At 41.9% G+C, this 21,114-nt stretch overlaps 1 protein-coding gene across 4 annotated transcripts in view; it reads right to left on the minus strand.

The window, feature by feature from the left end:
• The window catches only part of ABHD12 (abhydrolase domain containing 12, lysophospholipase), a 46,924-nt gene that overhangs the window by 16,490 nt on the left and 9,320 nt on the right, over nucleotides 1-21,114 (minus strand). For all 4 annotated transcript variants that reach the window (XM_065834720.2, XM_065834722.2, XM_071805810.1 and 1 more), the window contains 2 exons: nucleotides 5,003-5,127; nucleotides 1,722-1,827 (listed from right to left, as the gene is read on the minus strand). In XM_065834720.2, the coding sequence (XP_065690792.1) occupies nucleotides 1,722-1,827; nucleotides 5,003-5,127 (231 nt within the window). The remainder of the gene's footprint in view (nucleotides 1-1,721; nucleotides 1,828-5,002; nucleotides 5,128-21,114) is intronic.

Below are 21,114 nucleotides of genomic sequence, written 5' to 3' on the forward strand. Positions count from 1 at the left end.
ACCAAAGAGAAGGTAGGCATTTAAACTGGATAATTACTCTAGAAAACAAACACTGAAACCAAGTACATGCCCACAACCTTCTCAAATTGTTGAGAAAGGGGGTAGCTTACAGCTGTCAGAAGTAACTTGAGTACTCACGTGCCTTTTTCCTTGGAAGGCTAACTCCATCTACCACACTTTCCTCCCAGATTTGAAGTTCAGAGAGAGCAAAACCATGTGGAAAGCCTCCTTGCATGCATGCAGACAGAAGACATTGAGATCTTGAGGAGGAAAAAAGCTCCAGTAGCTTTCGACTACTGGAACGTAGCACTCAACTTCTCCAACTGTTCTGCCTCAAGACTTTTGCAAGCTTATGAGTGAAGCAGGCTGAGGACTTTGTTTCAGAAGTATACCGAACACAAGACCTTATACTGGCATTACAGCAAGGCTCCAAACTTTCTTGAAAACTTGTCTCATAAGTACAAAGACAAATGGTATGGACTCTGCCACCACAAGCTGGAAGTTCTGTTTTAGTAAAGATATAGAGTACACTTGCAAGGGAAACAAAAGTCTCATGACTGCATTCTAAGCTAACTCAACAGCTTAGCAGGTAGAATTTTAATTGTCCAAGTGAAGATACAAACCATTGTTTATCAGCCTACCCTGGAAAGACTAAACTTCCAGCCTCTAAACATGTCTTTCACCAAAATACACTTATAGGAATGGAACCATCTTTATGTAGTAGAATATCACTATCCCATTCAAAGGTCATATACCTTCAAGGGAAAAGAAAATCTCTACTGCATTAGTGGACACCTGCAAACTACACACACATAACAGAAAGGTCCAAATCCTACAGCTCACAGATCTAGCAACACTGCCTGTATTAAGGAACAGCCTCCATACCTTACATGGTGTCTAGCCTTTTTTTTTCAAGTGTTTGCTGCTTTTGCATAGATATTCAAACTGCATGAAGTTCTTTTTCTTCAAAGGTAGCAGGAACTTCTCTGTGGTTTTGAAACTTCTTGTGTTGAGACACAACAGAAAGTAAACATAAGAAACATGCAGAAGTTGGTCTGAGCTGATGTGTTAGTATGAGAAGCACTGAAAGCAGATCTTTTCAGAGAGCTGACCCTGAGTAACAAGGAGCTAAAATGAATTGTCCTTGCCTGGGACCAGAAAATCTGCTTCACAAGGAAGAAATGACAGGCAAACTCTGACAACGTCACTTGTTTTGTAAAGAGTAAACTACATGTTCTGTTCTCACCCACTCTCCAAATCTTACATATGTGTTATACACAGAATACTCTTCCTCCTACTCTGAACACTTTGATCCCATTTTCCTATCTTCCCCCACATCTGTTTTGCAAAACTAAATATGAACAGCAGGTGAATGACAAAAATTCTAACTCTTTGGGTCTCATTTGATATGGAGGCATGATCTTTGTAGCAATGCAGACCTATAAAATTTATGATTCCAAGTTATGAAGTTTCTCTGAATGCACAAGTTGTCCACTTGTGTTTCATGCACTACTGATCTGAGTTCAGATGAGCTCCAGAGGTTTGCATGCTTTTCAACATGAACTCAGTCACTTGGCAGAGGAAAATACAAACATTCACTAATCAGAGCTGGCAATGGCTATCATATGCACAGCAAAAATACTGGATAGTCAATACTGAGAACAGAAAGAAGGAAAAAGATGAATGGCACAGAACATACTGCACAGAACCATCTTCCTTACCAAACTCCAATGGTTACATCCTCCTCTGGCTGCAGGTAATAATTACAGGTGTGGTTTAAACCTTGATCCTGTGGTCTTTTCAAGTCAATGAAATATGGGACCCTCACTGAAAATACAGAAAAAAAACCAAACAAACACAAACAACAACAACAATAAACAAACAAATTTTAATTTTTACCTTTATTTTCTTACAAAACTGCTTTACCAAGCCACTGTAGCATTGTACAAACTGAATCACTGTGTTGGGAAGACGTTATGCTTTTTGTGCAAAAGAATGAACTGGCTACAGCTGTGACTAAAATAGAAACAATGAGACCAAGGTAAGAAGATCCAAGCAACCACCAAAAAAACAGGGAGCAGGCTAAAATTAAGAGCCGTGGGAGACAGACAAAGCTTCCTGTGACACACATTCAACCATCTCTTGTCACACTACTTTGTAAATCTCCCAGACACAAGACAGTAATTCCTGGCGTGTCAATAAGGTTAGCTCATTTGGCAAATCTTTTACTGTACGCATTGCAGCTGTAATGGAAGTTACTGATGGGACAAACTCCCTGGAATAAAGGGTGCATCCCAGAGCTGTAACGTTTCATGACAACACGTGGTTTCAGCCTCTGTAAGACAACAATCTAAAAGATGTACTGCATTACAGTAGCAGACATCACATTGCTCTTGTCCTGTGAGAGAGTAAGATAAATTGTGTTAAACACTGTCTGGAGCCTTTGAAGAAGATATGCAGTTTGTCAGCCCACCCTCCAAAGATGGTCAAACATCTTACAGACTCAGAGCAATGTGCTAAATGAGGGCATGTGCTTAATCTGAACACTTCCTTTTCCATCACCAATGCTGTATGGCCTCTCGAGGCAGCCTCTGAAACACTCAATGCCAGGAGACATGCTACAGAGATCTACTGACATCACTGAGCAGTTTTAAGGACTCCCTTTTCCAAGTGCTTCAGGTTTTTCCCATAAACTTGGGTTCCACTCCAACAGAACCAAGAAGTCCTTGAAACTTAGAGGTACAACAATTAACATCCCAAAGTTTTTGCACTGCTGACACAAAGAAGAGGAATAATGGTGACAGTCAATTCTCACTTCACTTATCCCCCCAAAAAATCACTAAACATTCCACAAACATGAAAGCCAATGCAGACAACAACTGATGTTAACCTGACAAATCTGGCCCCTTCGACTACCTGTGCAAGTCTGCTCGCTATTATGAAAAAGCATCTAGAAGAGTTTCAGACACAGAGAATGCCACCAGAGATCTGCTAGGTCACTGCACTGTCACTGCAGAACTTCGTGATGTTCTCATAAGGGTGGTGGATCCTCCAAGAAGTCAGTAACTTCTGTGGTCAAGGTCTGGACAGGTGCACAAGTCACTTCTAGAAGCATTCTGGGAAAGTTATTCAACTTCTCTGTGCCTTGATTTTCACATTTGCCCAATCTGTTATGACTGTCTTGCCAGATTTTGTTTTACAAAGATATGAACAGGAACACAATAATGTTAGTGATCAGGACCACGTAAGCATCTACCTCAAAACAAGAGAAAAATATAGAAGTAGAAGCAATTTGTATGTATGGCATTTATCAATGAGATGGTCCACATGCACAGAAAACAGATCATCATCATCTAGATATACATCACATGGAGATTTAGCACATCAAAGGGTTTTTTTAAAGACACATTTCAGAGCTGTTTGGCATCATAACACATCACATGATTTGTTAATCATTCTGATACACTAAATCTGATCTAGTCTGTATTTATGTTTCTAGAAATCCCAGTTTTCTGAAAACTTCCAGAGGAGACAGTTTGAGATCTCTACCCATGTAACTGATAACCTGGAATAAAACTCTGTCCACAAGAACATATCCAGACGTCAGTTTAGTTGCTAACTGTGGGAACACTGCTATCATTTCATCTTCAGGTATCTCGAGAAACAAATGGGAGCCCTTTCTCCTGAAGCTTTGTGTTACTGTTTTGGAAGCAAATACCCAACTACACAAAAGGAGGAGAAAAAGATGGCTGAAGAGTAGTGATTTATACTCAGGAGGTTAAAAAAAATGACAAGCCAAACTCTACACCACTGCTCTGAAGAAGAAATGTCACTCTCCAATGGAGAAGAATTACTCAAACATGCTAATGTACTTCTAACACGTGTGAGAGAATGCACTTTGTGTTAAGGTAGATAGTTTTTCATGGGAGTACTGTCACAAGTTTTTCATGGGAGTACTGTCACAAGTAAAATCCAACTGCCATTATATAAAGCAGTAGGAGCAATTCTGTAGTGATATTAGCACAAGTACTAGTGAAAGAAAGTGTTACAGGACAATTATTTCAGTCCCTTGGGAATGAATAGAGGTACGAACTTCAGGGATCTAACAAAGGTCTGTAAGGGCAAATTAAAATTATTGCCGTAAAAGCTATGTGATGAAAATAGAAGTAACCTGCATTTTTCACGTTACCCAGCTGTCAGTTCTGACAATCAAGGCAAAAAAGCTGGCCTGCACATGTGCAGACTTCACAGTGACCATGATCCACGGTGTTGGAATAAAAAAGACCATAAAATCAAAATGACTGAATTTATATGAAAGCAACATATTCATAGTTCATCCTTCTAGCTTCTACAATCAAAGGAAGATACTTTTCAAAACTTCATTACAAAACACAAGTGAGGTTTAAAGACAAATTTAGATCACAAAGAAGTATTTCTCATACAGTGATGCTCCATCCTGCACATGCTCAGGCCTCCCTGGGTGACCTGGTAACTAAGCCAGCTCACCAGACCCACCATACGGCCAGTTTGTCCAAATGCAACAGCTACACAGACACAAGGAAAACATTCAATTTGACTGCATGAACAGGTCTCTTCTGTCCCAACCAGAAAATTCTCCTGAAATGCTTTCAGGTGAAGAGTCACTGTCTGGAAGACAATTCACTGGATTTAACTTCACTTGCTTGCTGTCTCTTCATGCAACTTTGTTGAGCTCTTCAGAAAAATGCACTTGACATACTGCATAGTTCTCCTGGAGGAGACCCTTTCGCTGAAAGTTGGCTACAATTTGGTCACTGTATTTATATAGAGACATACTACAAAGACCTCCAGGGCCACAGAGAATGCTTTCCAAAACATAGTTTGGAGAACTTACAACCTGTGAAAGTTCATATCCTTTCACAAGCTGTACACATGCAGGGTGAAAGCAAAGTCAGGCAAACGAAAGATAATAGACACTCCTTCCCTCTGCCCCTCACCTATCCCAACAGACTGAGTCACTTACCAAAGTTTAGGAAGACCAGCTTCGCCTGAATAGCAGGGCAAAGTTTTACTAGAAATGGAATGGCTATGTACACTCCCAGCAACCAGACTATTAACTTGCGCAATCGAAACCACAATCCGTATCGCCTGTAAAAAAGACAAACAAAACAAAACAAACAAACAAAAACAACCTGGTCATTTACTCTTTAAACAGTTGCCATAGCCTCAGTTGTTGAAGAGAAGTAAACAAACAGTCAGATGAAGAGATGCAGCTTAGAAAAACAGAACAGAAACTTCCCACTGATTACATCTCAAAACACTCAGTAACAAGAGCTTTTTTTCTGCTGATTTAACAGATACCAGGATCTGTAGAAATGCACATCACGTTTGTCTCTAAAAAGCAGCCTGACTGTACTTTCCATTTAAAACACTATCAGCAAGATTTTGCTCAGTTACATTTTCACATATTTTGAGGAACAATGCGTAATGAGACTGGTAAAATTACACATGATCTCATGCACAGACAGGACCAGACATTCTGCTTTGTCCAGCTGAAAGTGTTCGTATGTCTCAATGCCCTGGAATGCAAAACTTAGTTATAGAACATTATGAAATTTCTTATCTGCAGCATCATTCTCTATGAGTCCAGGCTGAGTTTTGAACAACTGACCCAACACTTTATTTCTGTTTTTTCCTAAGTATTCTGATAGGGAAGAGTATGCTTAAAAAAAAAAAAAAAAAAGACCACCACAAAAACAAACAACAACAACAACAAACACCAAACAAAAAACAAACGAACAAAAAAAACCACCCACCAAACAAACCAATACACACACACACACACAAAAATAAAAGGATCACACAGCAGCTAGTTAAGCAATTTTTCTCAAAATATACTTTATTGCCTCAGATCATCACATGCCCACTCATATGTATATATACACATATGCACGTACGTATACACAGAGGTGTACTTCTAATGATCTAGTTGATTAACATTTTATGAGCAGAAACACTGAGGCCATCAACTATAATTGCAATCAAGAACTAAAATGCATGTAACCCCTTCAGGCAACACAACCTCCTTTGCTTTCCAGCATTTAGTTTAAAGCAAGAATGACATTTCATGCCAGTGAGCCACAGGTTCTTGGTATCAGGAACTGCCAGCAGCTGAAAGCAGAGATCAGTTTTTTCAAGAAGCATGAAATTATTAATCTTCCATTTGGCAATTTTAGGACCTGAGACACTAAACTTGCTCCATACTAGTGCTAAATGAGTTTGAACACTGTCAGCTAGTTGAAACTATCAAATAGAGAGCCTGAAAACCTATTTTTAAATCATTTCTACAAGAAATACACATACAGACGGAACTAGGATGAACACAGTTTAATCATGCACCAAAACCTTCAAGATCTAAACATCTTTTTGTAGCCCTAGGCTAAAACCAAGGTTCTCAGGAACAGTTTTGCAGCACAAGTGAAAAAGGAGACACCCCAACCCCCTGCCTGGGTAAGTTTTTGACATGGTTGCCAGGGTACTCCAGGGAACTGGTTGTTCCCTATTCATCCAAAACCTGCCTCCATCACACCACTGCTTGCCTACAAGTCCTTGTCTGTGTCCTCTCACCCAGGAACCATATTCTGGACTTCAAAAATATTTACCATCAAAAGAAACACACTTTTCTTGACAAGCTAAAGGAACTTCTATTTTCCAAGAGGGGAAAAACAAATACCAAGACACTGCAAACCAGCTCAGGCTGCAACAAGCCCATGTCAAAAGGTTCAACAGATTTTAGTACTTCTCATAGCAAACCTGACAGTGAAGAGGTGAAGAAAGCCAGCAAGGCTTCCACTGAAATTTCTGCACCTCAGGCCCAGTTTCCTAAAGTATTAAAGAAAGCAGAAACAGCAAAGGACTGGCAGAGAAAATAATACAAAACAGACTTTAGAAGAACATTAGTGAGTACTAAAGTCTTCGACTGACCCATCTCTGCCCCATGAAGAGCAACCAATAGAGGAGGAGACAGCAACAGATCCCAAGTGCACAAGCAGTATCAAGCAACACAGAAAGTCTGCCTACAGCTGTGGGCTTTGAGCAGGGCCCAGCACACAGATTCTAGAGCCAGGGCCTGCAGAGCAATCCACTATGAAATTCCATAAGGTCAACTAAATACACATGTAAACGCCACAGCTTTGGAAAACAACACACATTTTGCTTGGGCTAATTACAGCCAGTCACAGCTCTCTACTCTCAAATTAAAACCAGCTTTCCACAACTACTTCCACATTAGCACTTACTGCCTATTTCCATTGCTGGAAAAGGGTTTGTGGAAGAGAAGGGGAGAAGAGATTACCAAAGGGTTGCTGAGCGACTGGAGTATAATTTAGCTCTCTTCAATGAGAAAAGCGTGTCTTTTCATTAAAACTTTTTGTCTCTTTTGGCTCGTTGCTCAAAGTTAACACAACCCTGCAGTTTCCTCTCACCACACCCTTAAGAGGCGACTCTGCCATCACCACTTTCGCACTGAGAAGGGTAACCCAGGTGAGCAACCAGGCAGGATGGGGCTTTCCAGCAAGCTGTCCTGCCTGGGGTCCAGATCTGCTGCAGCCAAACAGAGCTCTCCTAGGGGACTTTTGCATATACCAGGATTTCAGTCCTACAGAAAAAAAACCCCACTTGTTCAGAAATGCACCAGAGTCAGGTCTGAACTCCTCCAGACATGACCAGAGCACACCAAAACACAGGTTCTTCAGATGCCTGGGTTGCAAAAGCACTTAGTACGACCCAGCCACAAGCTGGAACCACGAGCAGAAAACACTGTAGGCAACATTGCCCAAGTAACACCATCAGAGTTTCTCTTTTCAGAGACTGAATCGAGACATCTCTTCCTTTGCTGTGGTACCCCATGCGAAATGCTAATTGGTAACGTGACATCCAAACCTCATCTCCAGGGAGATGTCTACTTAAAATGCAACCAGGGCAAAATCTCTCTCCATCAATAAACACTTTCTCTTTTGATAAATCCAAGACTACGTGCTGAAGAACAGACATTGTAAAATTACCAGTTAGGTCTTTAGTGAGCAATTTAGCTCAACTAAACTGCTCTTGCTCTGCAGAAAAGCTATTTCAGGAAATAAACGGCCTGCACAGGGAGTTTTTGGTGTGCTCAGGCAAAAGCAGCAGCAATATACTTTTCATCCCCTTTTCACCAGGAAACTAAGTAGGTGTCAGTTGGAAAATACCAGTGAGCTAGAGAATAAACAGCTGCAAACTGAAGACACTGAAGAATATAATAAACAGATTTATGGGAACAATAAACATAATTTGTAAAACAAACAAAAAAACAAGAAAAACATCCCACACCAACCCAAAACACTCAACCCCAAGTCACTCCAAAAAAAAAAAAAAAATCCCCAATTTTCTCCCTTCATTCACTAAAGGCTTTCGTCCAACTTCTGGGTTCTGTCTAAACACAGGCAAAATCTAAAGTAGTTTTTGCTTCACAAAGGTTTCTGAAGTGGATGCGAAAAACATGTCCTCTCTCCAGAGATACTTGAATCTGAAAGTAGAAAGTCCTTCCTTCAAGTGTGACATCAGAAACAGAAAATTTTCCTGGTAATTTACACCTGAACTAAAGTCATATATTAACTAAGAACAAGCACACTTTGCATCTGGGTAGACAATAAGAGTAACTGATGAGCGAGGAGGAGCTAGGGGTCCTCTCATGAAAGCTTCTCCTGAGTGTGGTATCTTTACCAGCACTAAGGGAAACAGAAACATCCTTCATCTCACCATGGAGAACACCTGCCAAACTAAGATTTACATACTGCGCTATCACACAACAGGGATTTCAACCAGTGTTGCACAATCAGAGTGTGTCTGCAACAAGCAGCTCAGGCAAGCAAACTTTCTTTCAATTCACAGCAAACTCCAGAGGCTTTGTGAACAAGTGCCCAATGACCACACTACTGCGGCACATTCTCCATACAGATTCAGATTAAAATAATTTCCACTGGAGAGCACCAGAATCACTTATGTGTCAGAAGTATGCCAGAAGAGTTTCCACTAGGATCTCCTTATCAGCTGTGCTACAGGGGTAAAAGGGCAAGCTAAGTGCGAAACAAGAGACTGGTACCATCAGAGCTGCAGTCAAGGAACAAGACCATTTATCAGAAACACACACACACTGGGCTTGCAGTCCCAAAGGACCTATAGACAAACGCATGTAGAGCCCACATGGACTTTACCATCTAGGAGAAGCAACAATAAAATGCTCACAGACACCCGAGTACGAGGCTACATTTGCTCAGTGAATACCACTTCTCTGGCTTGTTCTGGTGACCCCCAAATCATCACCTGTTTCAACTGCAAACTGGCAATCGTTTTCCAGCAGGAATTTAGAGCACGGGATGTGGAGAGCCAAGACCATTTTGATTCTTTGTTATGCAAGGTACCTCCTGATTACCAGGTGACGAAAGTGACTTTATAAGTGGTAGAGGCAGAAATAAATAATGTGAATAATGGCATTATGAGAACACAGAGAACACAGTCCCACACTTTTCTAACAGAAAACTTTTTTTTTTTTTTTAAATTGATACATTCCTGCCCATAGACATGGATCAAGGCCATAACAATCAGGAGGCAGATGAAGACTAGGGCAAATGATTAAAAAAAACAGGGTCAACAAGAACTTAAAGGACTGGGATGAGATTGAGTAAACAAAGTTGTGCACAAAATGTCCTATTCTACAACCTGGAACCTGCAACTCAGCCCCAGGGCACATAGTGGTATGCAGAAACACAGCAGCCAGGCACATGACAGCCCACACCAAGTCACTGGCAAGCTCTCCAGACTTCCTTGCTAGTCTTGCTTGAAACAAGAGGCAATTTCTAGCCCAGTGTCCTGGCTTTGTTAAAAACAAGACCAGTTTCTCTTTTAGTGAATTTTCCTTTCAGCTAAGTTCTTCTAAGTAACCACACTTTTCTGAATTTGGCTGCATGTTTTCACAGACAGGAGCTGACAACATTAGCAATGGTATGCAGAAGAGGCCCAGGTTTAGATTTATTGCTATGGTAGCCAAGGTTGCTGATAAATTTTGCAGTTCCTGTAAGTGAGAGGGGCGTGTTTGCAAGGAGGGGCAAACAGAACAGGTGACCAAAATTGACCAAGTATTCCATCCAATCCATATCATACAGCCTATAGAAGTGGGAGATCATGAGGGTCTCGGTCTCTCTGACCATGGCCAGCATCTGAAGAGGACCCTGCCTGTCATGCCTGCAATCCAAGACCTGGTTCCAGACCCTGTATCCCTGAATCCAGTTCTGGATTGCTGCAGAGTCCAGCCCAGGACTTCTGGTTAAAAGCATTACTCTTCCCTTTTTTGTGTGTTTTTGTTTGTTTGTTTTGGTTTGTTTTGGTTTTTTCCTCCCCTGGCTTGTTTCATAAACATGTGTATCTGCATCCTCAGAGACTTTTAGTTTCAACAAATTCCTAAAAGCCTTACAAAGATCTGAAAAACAAGAACAAAAGAAGCTTGACCAGATTCCTTTGCCAGTTCCAACAAAAATATCTTAAAATTTTGAATATTTGCTCATGCTGAAGAAATATTCTAGGTTCTCTCTTGAAAACTAAGATGCAGTAGAGTATCATCCCTTCAGCATTTCTTCAAAAGAATGAAAATACTACATTGCAAAGAGCTCTGCAGAGCACGTTTTTACAAGGGTAAAGGACTTAATGATTTTTCAAGTGTCCAGCTGCAAACATATTGTTAGTGACACATGCTACATCTCTGAAGGACATGATTTACTTTTTGATGTTTTAAAAGACAACCTCATCTTACAGCTATTGGGATGTGACAGAAAAGTTTGGGTATCTATTTGTTCTTTGACAGCCTCTTATAATTCTAGCATAAATCTTTCTGCACAGAAAGCCAAGCATTAACAGTAAGAGTTGTTAGAGCTGTTACCAGGAAGTATCCATTAATACAGAGTAAATTTCCATTCTGTGCCATCAAAGGTAGAGAGGATACAACAGGCAAATTCACACCTGATACTATGGTTTTCATCACTGTAGTATACAAAACATTCATCAACTCGACTTGAGAAAGGAATCTGAAATCAGGAATTATTTGAGTCATGTCACAGAATCATAGAATAGTTTGTGTTGGAAGGGAACTTCAAAGGTCATCTAGTCCAACCCCCCCCCCCCGCCATGTGCAGGGACAGCTTCAACCAGATCAGGCTGCTCAGAGCCCCCTCCAGCCTGGCCTTGAATGTCTCCAGGGATGGGGCATCTACCACCTCTCTGGGCAACCTGTGCCAGTGTCTCAACATCCACATTATATTTTAAAAAAAAATTTTCTTCCTCATGTCTAGTCTGAATCTCCCATATTTTAATTTAAGACCATCACCCCTTGTCCTATTGCAACAGGCCCTGCTAAAAAGTCTGTCCCCATTTTTCTTAGAGGCCCCTTTTAAGTACTGACAGGCCACAATAAGGTCTTGCTGGAGCCTTCTCCAGGCTAAGCAACCCCAACTCTCTCAGCCTGTCCTCACAGCAGAGCTGTTCTAGGCCTTTGATCATTTTTGTGGCCTCCTCTGCCCCTCTCCAACAGGTCCATGTCTCTACTGTGCTGAGGGCTCCAGAGTTGGACACAGGACTCCAGGTGGGGTCTCATCAGAGCAGAGCAGAGGGGCAGAATCACCTCCCTTGGCTTGCTGGCCATGTTCCTTTTGATGCAGCCCAAGATACAATTTGCCTTCTGGGCTGAAAGTACACATTGCTGGCTCATGTCCAACCTTTCATCCACCAGTACTCCCAAGTCCTTCTTCACAGGGTTGCTCTCAATCCCTTCATTCCCCAGCCTGTATTGATACTGAGACATGCGCTCTGACCCAGGTACTGGACCTTGCCCTTGGCCTTGTTGAACTTCATGGTCCCAAGGCCCTGAAGTCTCTTTTCATCACCCTTGCACTATGGATCGCAACTTCATTGTCCCAGCAAGGCAGCAGACCCCCCTAAAAAGGAGGGTCTGTCCAGCATACTGGACCCTCTGTACCCCTCAGAAGGGAGTCACCTACAACTATAACCCTCTACTTTCCTTTCTCGTGGAAGTGGTTATAATACCTTCCTCATCCTGTCAACACCTGTGGTGTAGATGAATCTTCATTTTCTTCAACTATTGTCTGGCCTTCCATATCCAGAGCCTCATACCTGTTTTACAGAGGCACCTGGGAGGGAGAGGTGAGCAAGGGTCGGGGCGGGGGCAGTTTCGCCTGCTACCCCAAGTGTGGACTTGCCTCCATTCACTGTTTTCTCTTGAGCTACTGTTTTCAGTCTCCCTTAATCTTGTTTTTTCACTGGTCACCCTTCCTGCCTCAGGAAGGCCAGAGCATGATCCCACCAGTCTATTTCCTCCTCAGACTCCCTGATGCTTCTACTTCTCCTCTCAGCTATACCATCAGACAGAGCATATCATCCGTCTGTTACATGAACAGCAACGAGGCTACAAGAGACCTGAGAAGTCACCCAGTGCATTCTCCCATCCTAAAAAGGACACACTACCTAAAACAGTTGTATGCTTCATTCCTCCCACCACCTCCTGGCAAAGTGCAATAGTCCATGCTACATGAACATACCTCTGCCAACACACAGCTGAGCTTGATGGACTGAAGTTCATCAGGTTCACACAACAAATCAGACTAGCTGACTTCTCACTGAACAGTGACTTTTCCCAGAAAAAGAGAAGGGTACCAGAGTGCTTCAAAAGCTGAATAAAGGTTTTCCCAGGAGGCAGAGACAGAAAAGGTTATCCAAACCTCGAGATTCAGCTAAGCTACTAAATGGCCTTATTTACACCAATGCAAAAGAGGGAGAGAGGTGAATAAAACACTAAGCACACCTTCTTAAATATTGGCCTTAAAAAGCTAGGATAGAGCAAAGCACTCAAGCATTCACCAGCACAGACCCAGTCCAGAAAAACCTACTCCACTCCATAGTTCCCACCAGCCTACTTAGTTTGACTGTACCCAGAAACAAGCAGTCGAGATATTTTACTATTGCTCTTTTAATTAAAAGACAAATTAACAGGAATAATGGGCTTTTAATAAGGCAGTGGAAAGGCAACTAATTTGAAGCATATGAATTTTAATAAAAGAGACAGGAAAGAAAGGCAAGCTGAGTTTTTTTGAGAATGTTTTCAAGTTTGCAGGCTCTACCTTCAGGTTCCTCAGAATATATGATGGCTTATTTTTTAAATATGCACACCACCAACAGTCATGGAAAGTGAAAGTGTGCCAACAGAGGCAAAAGCTCAAAAATTAGCAATGACAAGACGACGTTAGTACACCTGTAAAACCTTTTGAGTTAGCATTTGGCAGGAAATTCAAACCATTCTAACCATAGAAAACCACTGCCAAATTTATTCTTTCATTTGCTATTATTATAGCTGTCGAGGGTTTAGATTGCGGGATGACAACAAAAATCCTGGCAGATGTACTGTCAACCTCCTCCTCCCCCACTTCCCCCCCTTGCCCCTCCCTCTCCCCCCTTCCCACTCAGGACAGGCGATTGGGAGGAAAAGAAGGACAGAGAGAAGAGAGTTGGAAAAATTTAAGATGTTTTACTAATGCTACTAATAAGAATAGAGAAAATAATACAAAATATACAGAACCAATCTTGAAAGTCTCAGCAACTGCAGAGCCGGCACCCGAAGTCCTGGATTGGACTCTAAAGCCAGCTGGAGCTGGATTCAGTCTCTCACTAGGCCTCAGTTCGCAGGGACGACCAGCAAGGTCCTCTCCTAATGTCAGCCACAAGCAGAAGGGAAAAGGGACAAGATCCTCATGATCTCCCACTTTTATATGAAGTATTCACGTGAATGGAATGTTATACACAGTTGGTCAGTTTCCTGGTCACCGGTTTCTCATTGCCCCTCTCGCGAGATGTCCATCCGTGCTTATCAGTAAGTCTGCATACCATTGCTAGGTTTACCAAAACATGTATCTGGTTCTCCAGGAAAATGCAGCTAATATGAAGGCTTTAGCTGACAGGCAAATTCACTAAAAGAGAAACTTGTTTTTTAACAAAACCAGGACAATAGCAAAAAAAGCCTCTTTTTCCTGAATAGTATGTTGTATTTCTAAAGCACAGGAGAAAGCTATCATAAGCATTCTCTCATTTCCCTGCTCATAGCAGTATCACAGACAGTGAAAGCTGCATACACAGCTCCAGAGAAATGCTGCATGTCAGCAAACAAAACTAGAATATTTTGCCTATATGCTAACCAGCACTTCCAGCATCCTACCCCTTATTTTCCATTGACAATGTCCTACGTAACATTAAATGCCTACTGACATTGTCTTCAGTTAGGCCTACTGGATCTCTCTCCTCTTTTAAAAATCACCCTACATCGCCTTTCAATCAGAGAAGTTACCTAAGTTCAACTGACAAGCTCTATGTGGGCAAACTATGTAGTTAGTCCTACTTTCCATTCACTTTCATACCTATGCAGCCTGACGTTGGCAAACGTTAGTGCGGCAAGAAAAGAAAATTCATCATAGGAAGGACCTGAACCTGAATCTGCATCATAGCAGATATATGCAAATAGATATAAAATGAGCTTTTCAAATTCATCAGTTTGTAGAGATGGTTTGGCAGTTGTGGTAGAAAAGCCTGTTCAAAGAAGGAGCCTCCAGGACTTTTTCTTTTGGCACCGGCATCAGATTAGAGACTGTACCACTGCTGCCTCGGACATAATGCTTTTCAGCAATGTCCCTTCCCTCCCTTCATTGCAAACTGTCTATTCCCAAACTCCTGCCTGAGGCTTCCTCATCCATTTCAGCTCCAGAACAAGCTGTTGCCTACAGGGCATCTCCTTTTGGCTGAGGTAAGAGCTTCAGGCAGTGTTGTTGCAACTATCTGAATGCAGATGAAGATTGAAACTTTAAGGTCCCAAATTTTCCCAGTAAACCACTTCATTACCTAGCTCCCCTCTTATCACAGAATGTTAGGAATTAGAAGGGACCTCAAAAAATCATCTAGTCCAATCTCCCCACCAGAGCAGGAACACCCAGATGACAGGAACGTGTCCAGGTGGGTTTTGAATGTCTCCAGAGAAGGAGACTCCACAACCACCCTGGACAGCCTGTTCCAGGCTCTGTTACCATCACTGAAAAGCAGTTTATTCTCAAATTGAAGTGGAACCTCCTGTGTTCCAGTTTGCACCCACTGCCCCTTGTCCTACCATTGGTTGTCACCGAGAAGAGCCTGGCTCCATCCTCACGACACTCACCCTTTACATATTTATGAACATTACTGAGGTCACCCCTCAGTCTCCTCCAAGCTAAAGAGACCCAGCTCCCTCAGCCTTTCCTCATAAGGGAGATGCTCCACTCCCTTAATAATCTTCGTGGCTCTGCACTGGACTCTCTCCAGGAGTTCCCTGTCCTTCCTGAACTGAGGGGCCCAGAACTGGACACAATATTCCAGGTGTGGTCTCACCAGGGCAGAGTAGAGGGGAAGGAGAACCTCTCTCGACCTACTAACCACCCCCCTTCTAATACACCCCAGGATGCCATTGGCCTTCTTGGCCACTCTCACTTAAACTGCTTCTGTGCCTCTTTCTGATTAATATCAGGTGATTAAACATTAACTTAAAACAGTAAACAGCAAGAAAGAAGTGTTGTAGTTTAGCCCCAGCCCACTCCCCAACCAGCAGCTAAGACAACCTGTCGCTCTCTCGCTTGCTCACCGCCCCCCCACCCCGATGGGATGAGAAGAAGAATCGGAAAACAAAGGCAAAACTTGTTAGTTGGGATAAAAACAGTTTAACCAAACACCAAATAAAAATGAACAAACAGTAACAACAATAAAGAAATGTATGGAACGTTTAACAAAGAACTCTTGTTTTTACATAACTGAGGACCTGGTGCTTGACCCCAGCAGTGGAGAAACACCGAGAGACAGCAGACTATGAATCCTTAATGTAAAACACAGTCTCTTCCTGGAATATATACTGATATCTGTATTTACAAGTTAGTTTAGGGGGAAGGGTATTCTATGTAAACTGAAGCAAGAGTTGGGGTATTCTGTAAACCCCGAAGTACCCACCCAATGGGGAACACGGTAGGAAAAATGCAGCTGGGATTTTGGGGGAATATAAGCAGGAGTTTTTTGCCCTATTATGGGTGCCTACCCTTAGGTAGAGCACCCAGTCTTGCAAAATCATTATTAAAATATGCTTTGCTGAGAGATCCTGCCTGAGCCTATTATATTTGCAAAATAATTGCTTCCTACAGAAAGAACCTACAAAGCAATGGACACACCAGCTGAGAGCAAGAGAGAGACTGCCCCCACCCTGGCCCGTCCCCTTGGTAACTGAGCCTGAGGTGTTATGTGATATTGAATATTCCCTCCGGCCAGTTCTGGGTTCAGCTGTCCTGGCAGTGTAGAAATTAACTCTATCTCAGCTGACCCAGCACAGGAAGCCATCTTAGCCAGTCATTTACAAGAACCTGGGGCTGTCTCTAAAAAGAGATGTAACTGCAAAGTAAAGCACCTCAATGAACTGGGTTTTTCAGAAGAGACCAGCCATCTCCAGCTATTGAAACCTTAATAGCCACATTTCAGCTTATGGAATAGGGCAAGATTCTTGCAGGTAGGGCCTGCAAGAATCAAGACCCCAGTACAACAAGAAGGGGAAATGAGGCATGAGCACCCAGGGGAAGAGGAAGGTGCTGTTGATCAGTCAGTCTATAGCAATGAAATGACAGGGAGGGTCATGCAGGAACTCAAGAGGGCAGCAGGAAAAAAAAAAACACAAAACACAAACAAACAAACAAAAAAAACCAAACACAAAGTGTGAGAAAGGCAAGTTAGTGTACAATGTTAATGAGCAGAAATTATGGAGCAGCGTCCAGGTAATGTATGGGCCTTTAGCAATAAAACATACTTGCAAGAAGCAAAGCAAATGAAGCAAGGTATGGAAAGGCTCACACAAGCATTTACACACCCCGCAGGACGAGGACACACAGGAGCTACATCTAACTTTTCCCCCTGAAGTACCATGTCCCTTTCCAGTGAAGTGCCCTCCGCTCATCTCCTCACAACCATCACCTAAACAATTACCCCTGAAAACACTACCGGCCTAATTAATCCACTGTAAGTGCTGGCACTTCTTTTGAAGGACAGGAGCCTGGAACTGGATCTTGATAACTTACATTCTAATTGCATGAAATCTACCTATGTGTCACAGAGCAAGAAACAAGAACAAGATGGACATTCCGCAATACAGCACTGATTTATTTTAAATGTATACTGGTGGCATGGCCTAGGCAACAGCTATACTACTTCTCAGTGCTTGGGTAAAATGGTACTAGCATTCATGTGAATTGTGTGTGACAAGAGGAATCTGAAAGCTGTGTTTGAAGAAGAAAGGAGCAGATGCTTCTGTTATTTAAAGTATGGAGCAAATAATGAATAATTATACTCTAGGCAACTGAACAACTGACTTTTGGGACAGAAAAGCAGGCTTGGGGATTAGAGTTTTAAGGCTGTTGACTTGTTTTTAATGCATCTTCTGCAACAGCCATTTGGTTTGTGCCAGACCCCTTCCAGTAAGAACAATTTGTTTAAATTCTAATAAGCTTTCTCCAGAGCTCCCCAGCAATGCTGCTGACGCTAATCAAGTCTGAAGTCACCCACACTAGATTTTAGTTGAGCTTGGCACTGAGATATCACTGTAGAGCAAGGACACAGTGTTTACTGAATTCTTAAGTCTTCCACTCATTTCACAGCTGACAGCTGGGTTATATTAAAGGCACAGCCCTCTTACAAGTCCACAAGCTGGTGAACCCAAAGCTGTCTGCAAAGGAAAGAGGAAAAAACAGAACATAAACATGAAAAGACTGAAAGAGCACTGAAGTGCAAATATGGAATTTGAGACCAGCTAAGTCAGATTTTTATCGAAACAGTACAGCTTATTTCTCTCTACCACACTTTCCTTTACAAGGAGGAATATCAGGGTGCACAAGCAAAGGTTCAAAAGCAGAACCAATTTAGACAGTTCCTAACTGCTGTTTAACAGAGCCACTTGCCTGTTGAATACATACCATAATTGAAAAAGCATACAGTACATATGGTATGGGCCAAGCCAGCTTCCCTATCACCACTTCAAACTTGTTAACATGCTGTAAATCCACCAAACTTGCAAGTGTATGTTAACCTTCCAGAAATAACAGGAATCCAGAGTCAGACTCTGCTCCTATGGACACATGTGCATGAACAGGTCTGTATTTCCAAGCTGCACAACTTTGTGAACATGAAATCTTCTTTTCATGCAACAGTTTTGTGAGATGGCCACCAGCCACACAGCTTGAGAATTACCACTATTGGCATTCTCTGTGGCTCTTGCTCTCTTTTAAACCATCTGAGCAGAAGTCTCATTTGTGTATTGTAGATCTTTTTCCTTTCAAATACATAAATATGGTCATCTTATATTAGTCCAGCTGAGACAGCTCTGCTTTTTCTGGCAGAGATCCGGAGACATTATTCCTTGAAAGCCTGAAGGAAACAAAAAAAGCTTTTGCATTGGCAGTGATTTAGGTGATACTGCCACTTTTTAAACGCACAACACATCATTATGAATACATTTTGATTACAATGAACCAACAGTTCCCTGTTAGAGGCATACAAGCAAACAAGAACATTAGACAATGCCAAATCAGTTACATTTAGCTGGCAGTCACAGTGTCCTCTGTAATTGTGACCTGTTTAAAAAGGAAAGCTTAACGAACAGTGTATGGCCGTAAAGCAACAGCCATGGTTAAAGAACAGATGTACGAAAAAATACACAAGTGCTGTCAGCTCCTGACATACCTTGAACAGGGGGTTATTTTGCATACAGTCAAGAAAATTAATTCATTCCTGCTTTCGTCTGTGCATTATTAATGGATTCCAGCTTTAACAATCATCTTGTTGAGGAAAAAACTCCAAAAGGACAAATGCTTAAAAAAGTAATGATAATTAAAATCAGAACCTTTGCTAATACTACAAAACTCTGAAGAGCCAAACTGGAAAACGCATACTCAAAGAGGGTGAAAAGCAGGTGTTGGGCTGGGAGTTTCCACTTAACTGCATGAAAACAGAACATTTTGCAGCACTGGCACAAAGTTTAACATGAAATGTGGTCCCTACTCTGGTAGTCAAAAGGGGAAAAGAATGCTTTACTAGAGACAGCACAAAGCTATCAGAAACAGAAAGAAAAGGTTATTCACTGCATTTCTGCTGGATTTGCAAGGATAAGCGAATGGGATATTTCCAGTGATTGTGTCCAATTCACAGTTTTCATATCCAGCAGTATAAAACTGACACTGTCAGCTTTACTCCATAATACTTCCTAAAGCTGCTCTGAAACCAATAAAAACTTTACAAAAAGTGAGATAGGACTGCTTTAGGGGAGAAAACAGAGCCAGGCTTCCCTTCCTGGGGATGCCGAGGAAGTCTAAAAGTCTATTCAATTATTTAAACACCTTGCACACACTTTCCTCCTCAACCTGGAAGCTCTGACTCCAAAGACCCAGTCACATCACCCTCATTTGTGTAGTCTTCTCTGTCTCAGAAAAATGATACCATCGGAAGCTTTACTGCCAGTAGAAGGCAAACCAACCCGTAGGCAGGGTAAATGCATTTACTGCTCTCTGCTCTGAGCTTGCATATATTCCACTGAGAAGTACTTTTCAAAGAGGGTTTTTCAAATCTGTGCCACATGAAGTCCTTTATTCTGCACACCTTTAGTAACAATGACTACATGACGTCATTTCTCCTACTATTCAATACCAATCTCTTTTGCAAGAAGAATTAACTGTCATTTTAAGTGGGTATAGATCCGATTTTGATATAATCATTAACACTGAGAACAGCAGCACAGGTACTACAGGTAAGAACACGTGAAATCTCAGCTACCCTTCATTGTCCTGTGCCTGTTGTACAAGAACCGTACTATAAGTGAGAGGTAGGGGACACATTTTGGCTGACCCATCAGTTCCTTTTGGAGGCCAAGAAGGAACGTCAGTTCTTGTTATTCACACATCGCCCTGACTAAAACACAAGAAGATGGTAACCAAAGAAAACCATCATTTCTCAAATCATGCTTGGGAAGAGATAAACTCTGGGCTTAAGAGATGTCAAAAGGGGAATTCTGTATTCTATTATCTGCACTTAAAGACATTCAGCATCCATTCAGACACGGCAGTTACAAAAAAAAAGTGAAACTGGTCAGACTATTGGGGGGCAGGTTTTTCTTTTTATTTCTAAAATAAACTCCACAAAGATTGAACTACTTGTACTGCTCAAACCCATTTGCTCTCCACTGGAAGGTTTGTTTCAGCTATTTCCTATATTCATAAGACAACTTCAATGCCTGGGGTTTTCATGCTCTTATTTTGATTCCCAAAATTCTCTTCCTGTAGTTTGACAGATTGGTTGGAACAACCAGAGGACAGCTGTGGGGCTTATCTCAAGTATTTTTCAAGTGTTTGTGTTTTAAAAGTTAGTTTTCTAGTCCAACAAGCTTTTTTATTGCTCTACTACTCAGTAAGAACTATGATGTTGAAATAACAAACACTTTGATTTGGGAAGTAAACAGAGAGATGCTTCCTGTTAGGCTCAGTTCAATAGTCATACTTCAAATAATCAAGGCACTTAATACAGTCTAAAATTAGGAGATTGTCAAGGTTTAAGGCAAGGCGGCAATGAACTGTGGCAGATGCTCCCCGTTACCCCCTTACTTCCCACCACTTCCCTTTCCTTTAGATTGGAAAGATTATAAGAAAGATCAGGGGAAAGGAAAAGAGACTTCAAGTTGGAGAGTTTTAAAGGGTTTTACTAATGCTACTAATAAATAGAGAATATATACACAAAATATACAAAACCAATCTCAAATGCTTGATGTGGAGCTGGCATCACTCCAGCAGCAGGAGCTGGGTGCGCAGAGCTGGCGGCTCCAGCAGGTGCAGGCCAGGCCCCCAAAAGTCATGGGCTGAACTTCACAGCAAACTGGAACCTGGTTGCAGGATGCAGAGCCTGAGGATCACAGGCAGACAGAGAGGGTCCTCTCTAGATGCCATCCATGGTCAA

The sequence above is a fragment of the Patagioenas fasciata genome, chromosome 3, assembly GCF_037038585.1.
Source record: "Patagioenas fasciata isolate bPatFas1 chromosome 3, bPatFas1.hap1, whole genome shotgun sequence".
Classification (NCBI taxonomy): domain Eukaryota; kingdom Metazoa; phylum Chordata; class Aves; order Columbiformes; family Columbidae; genus Patagioenas; species Patagioenas fasciata.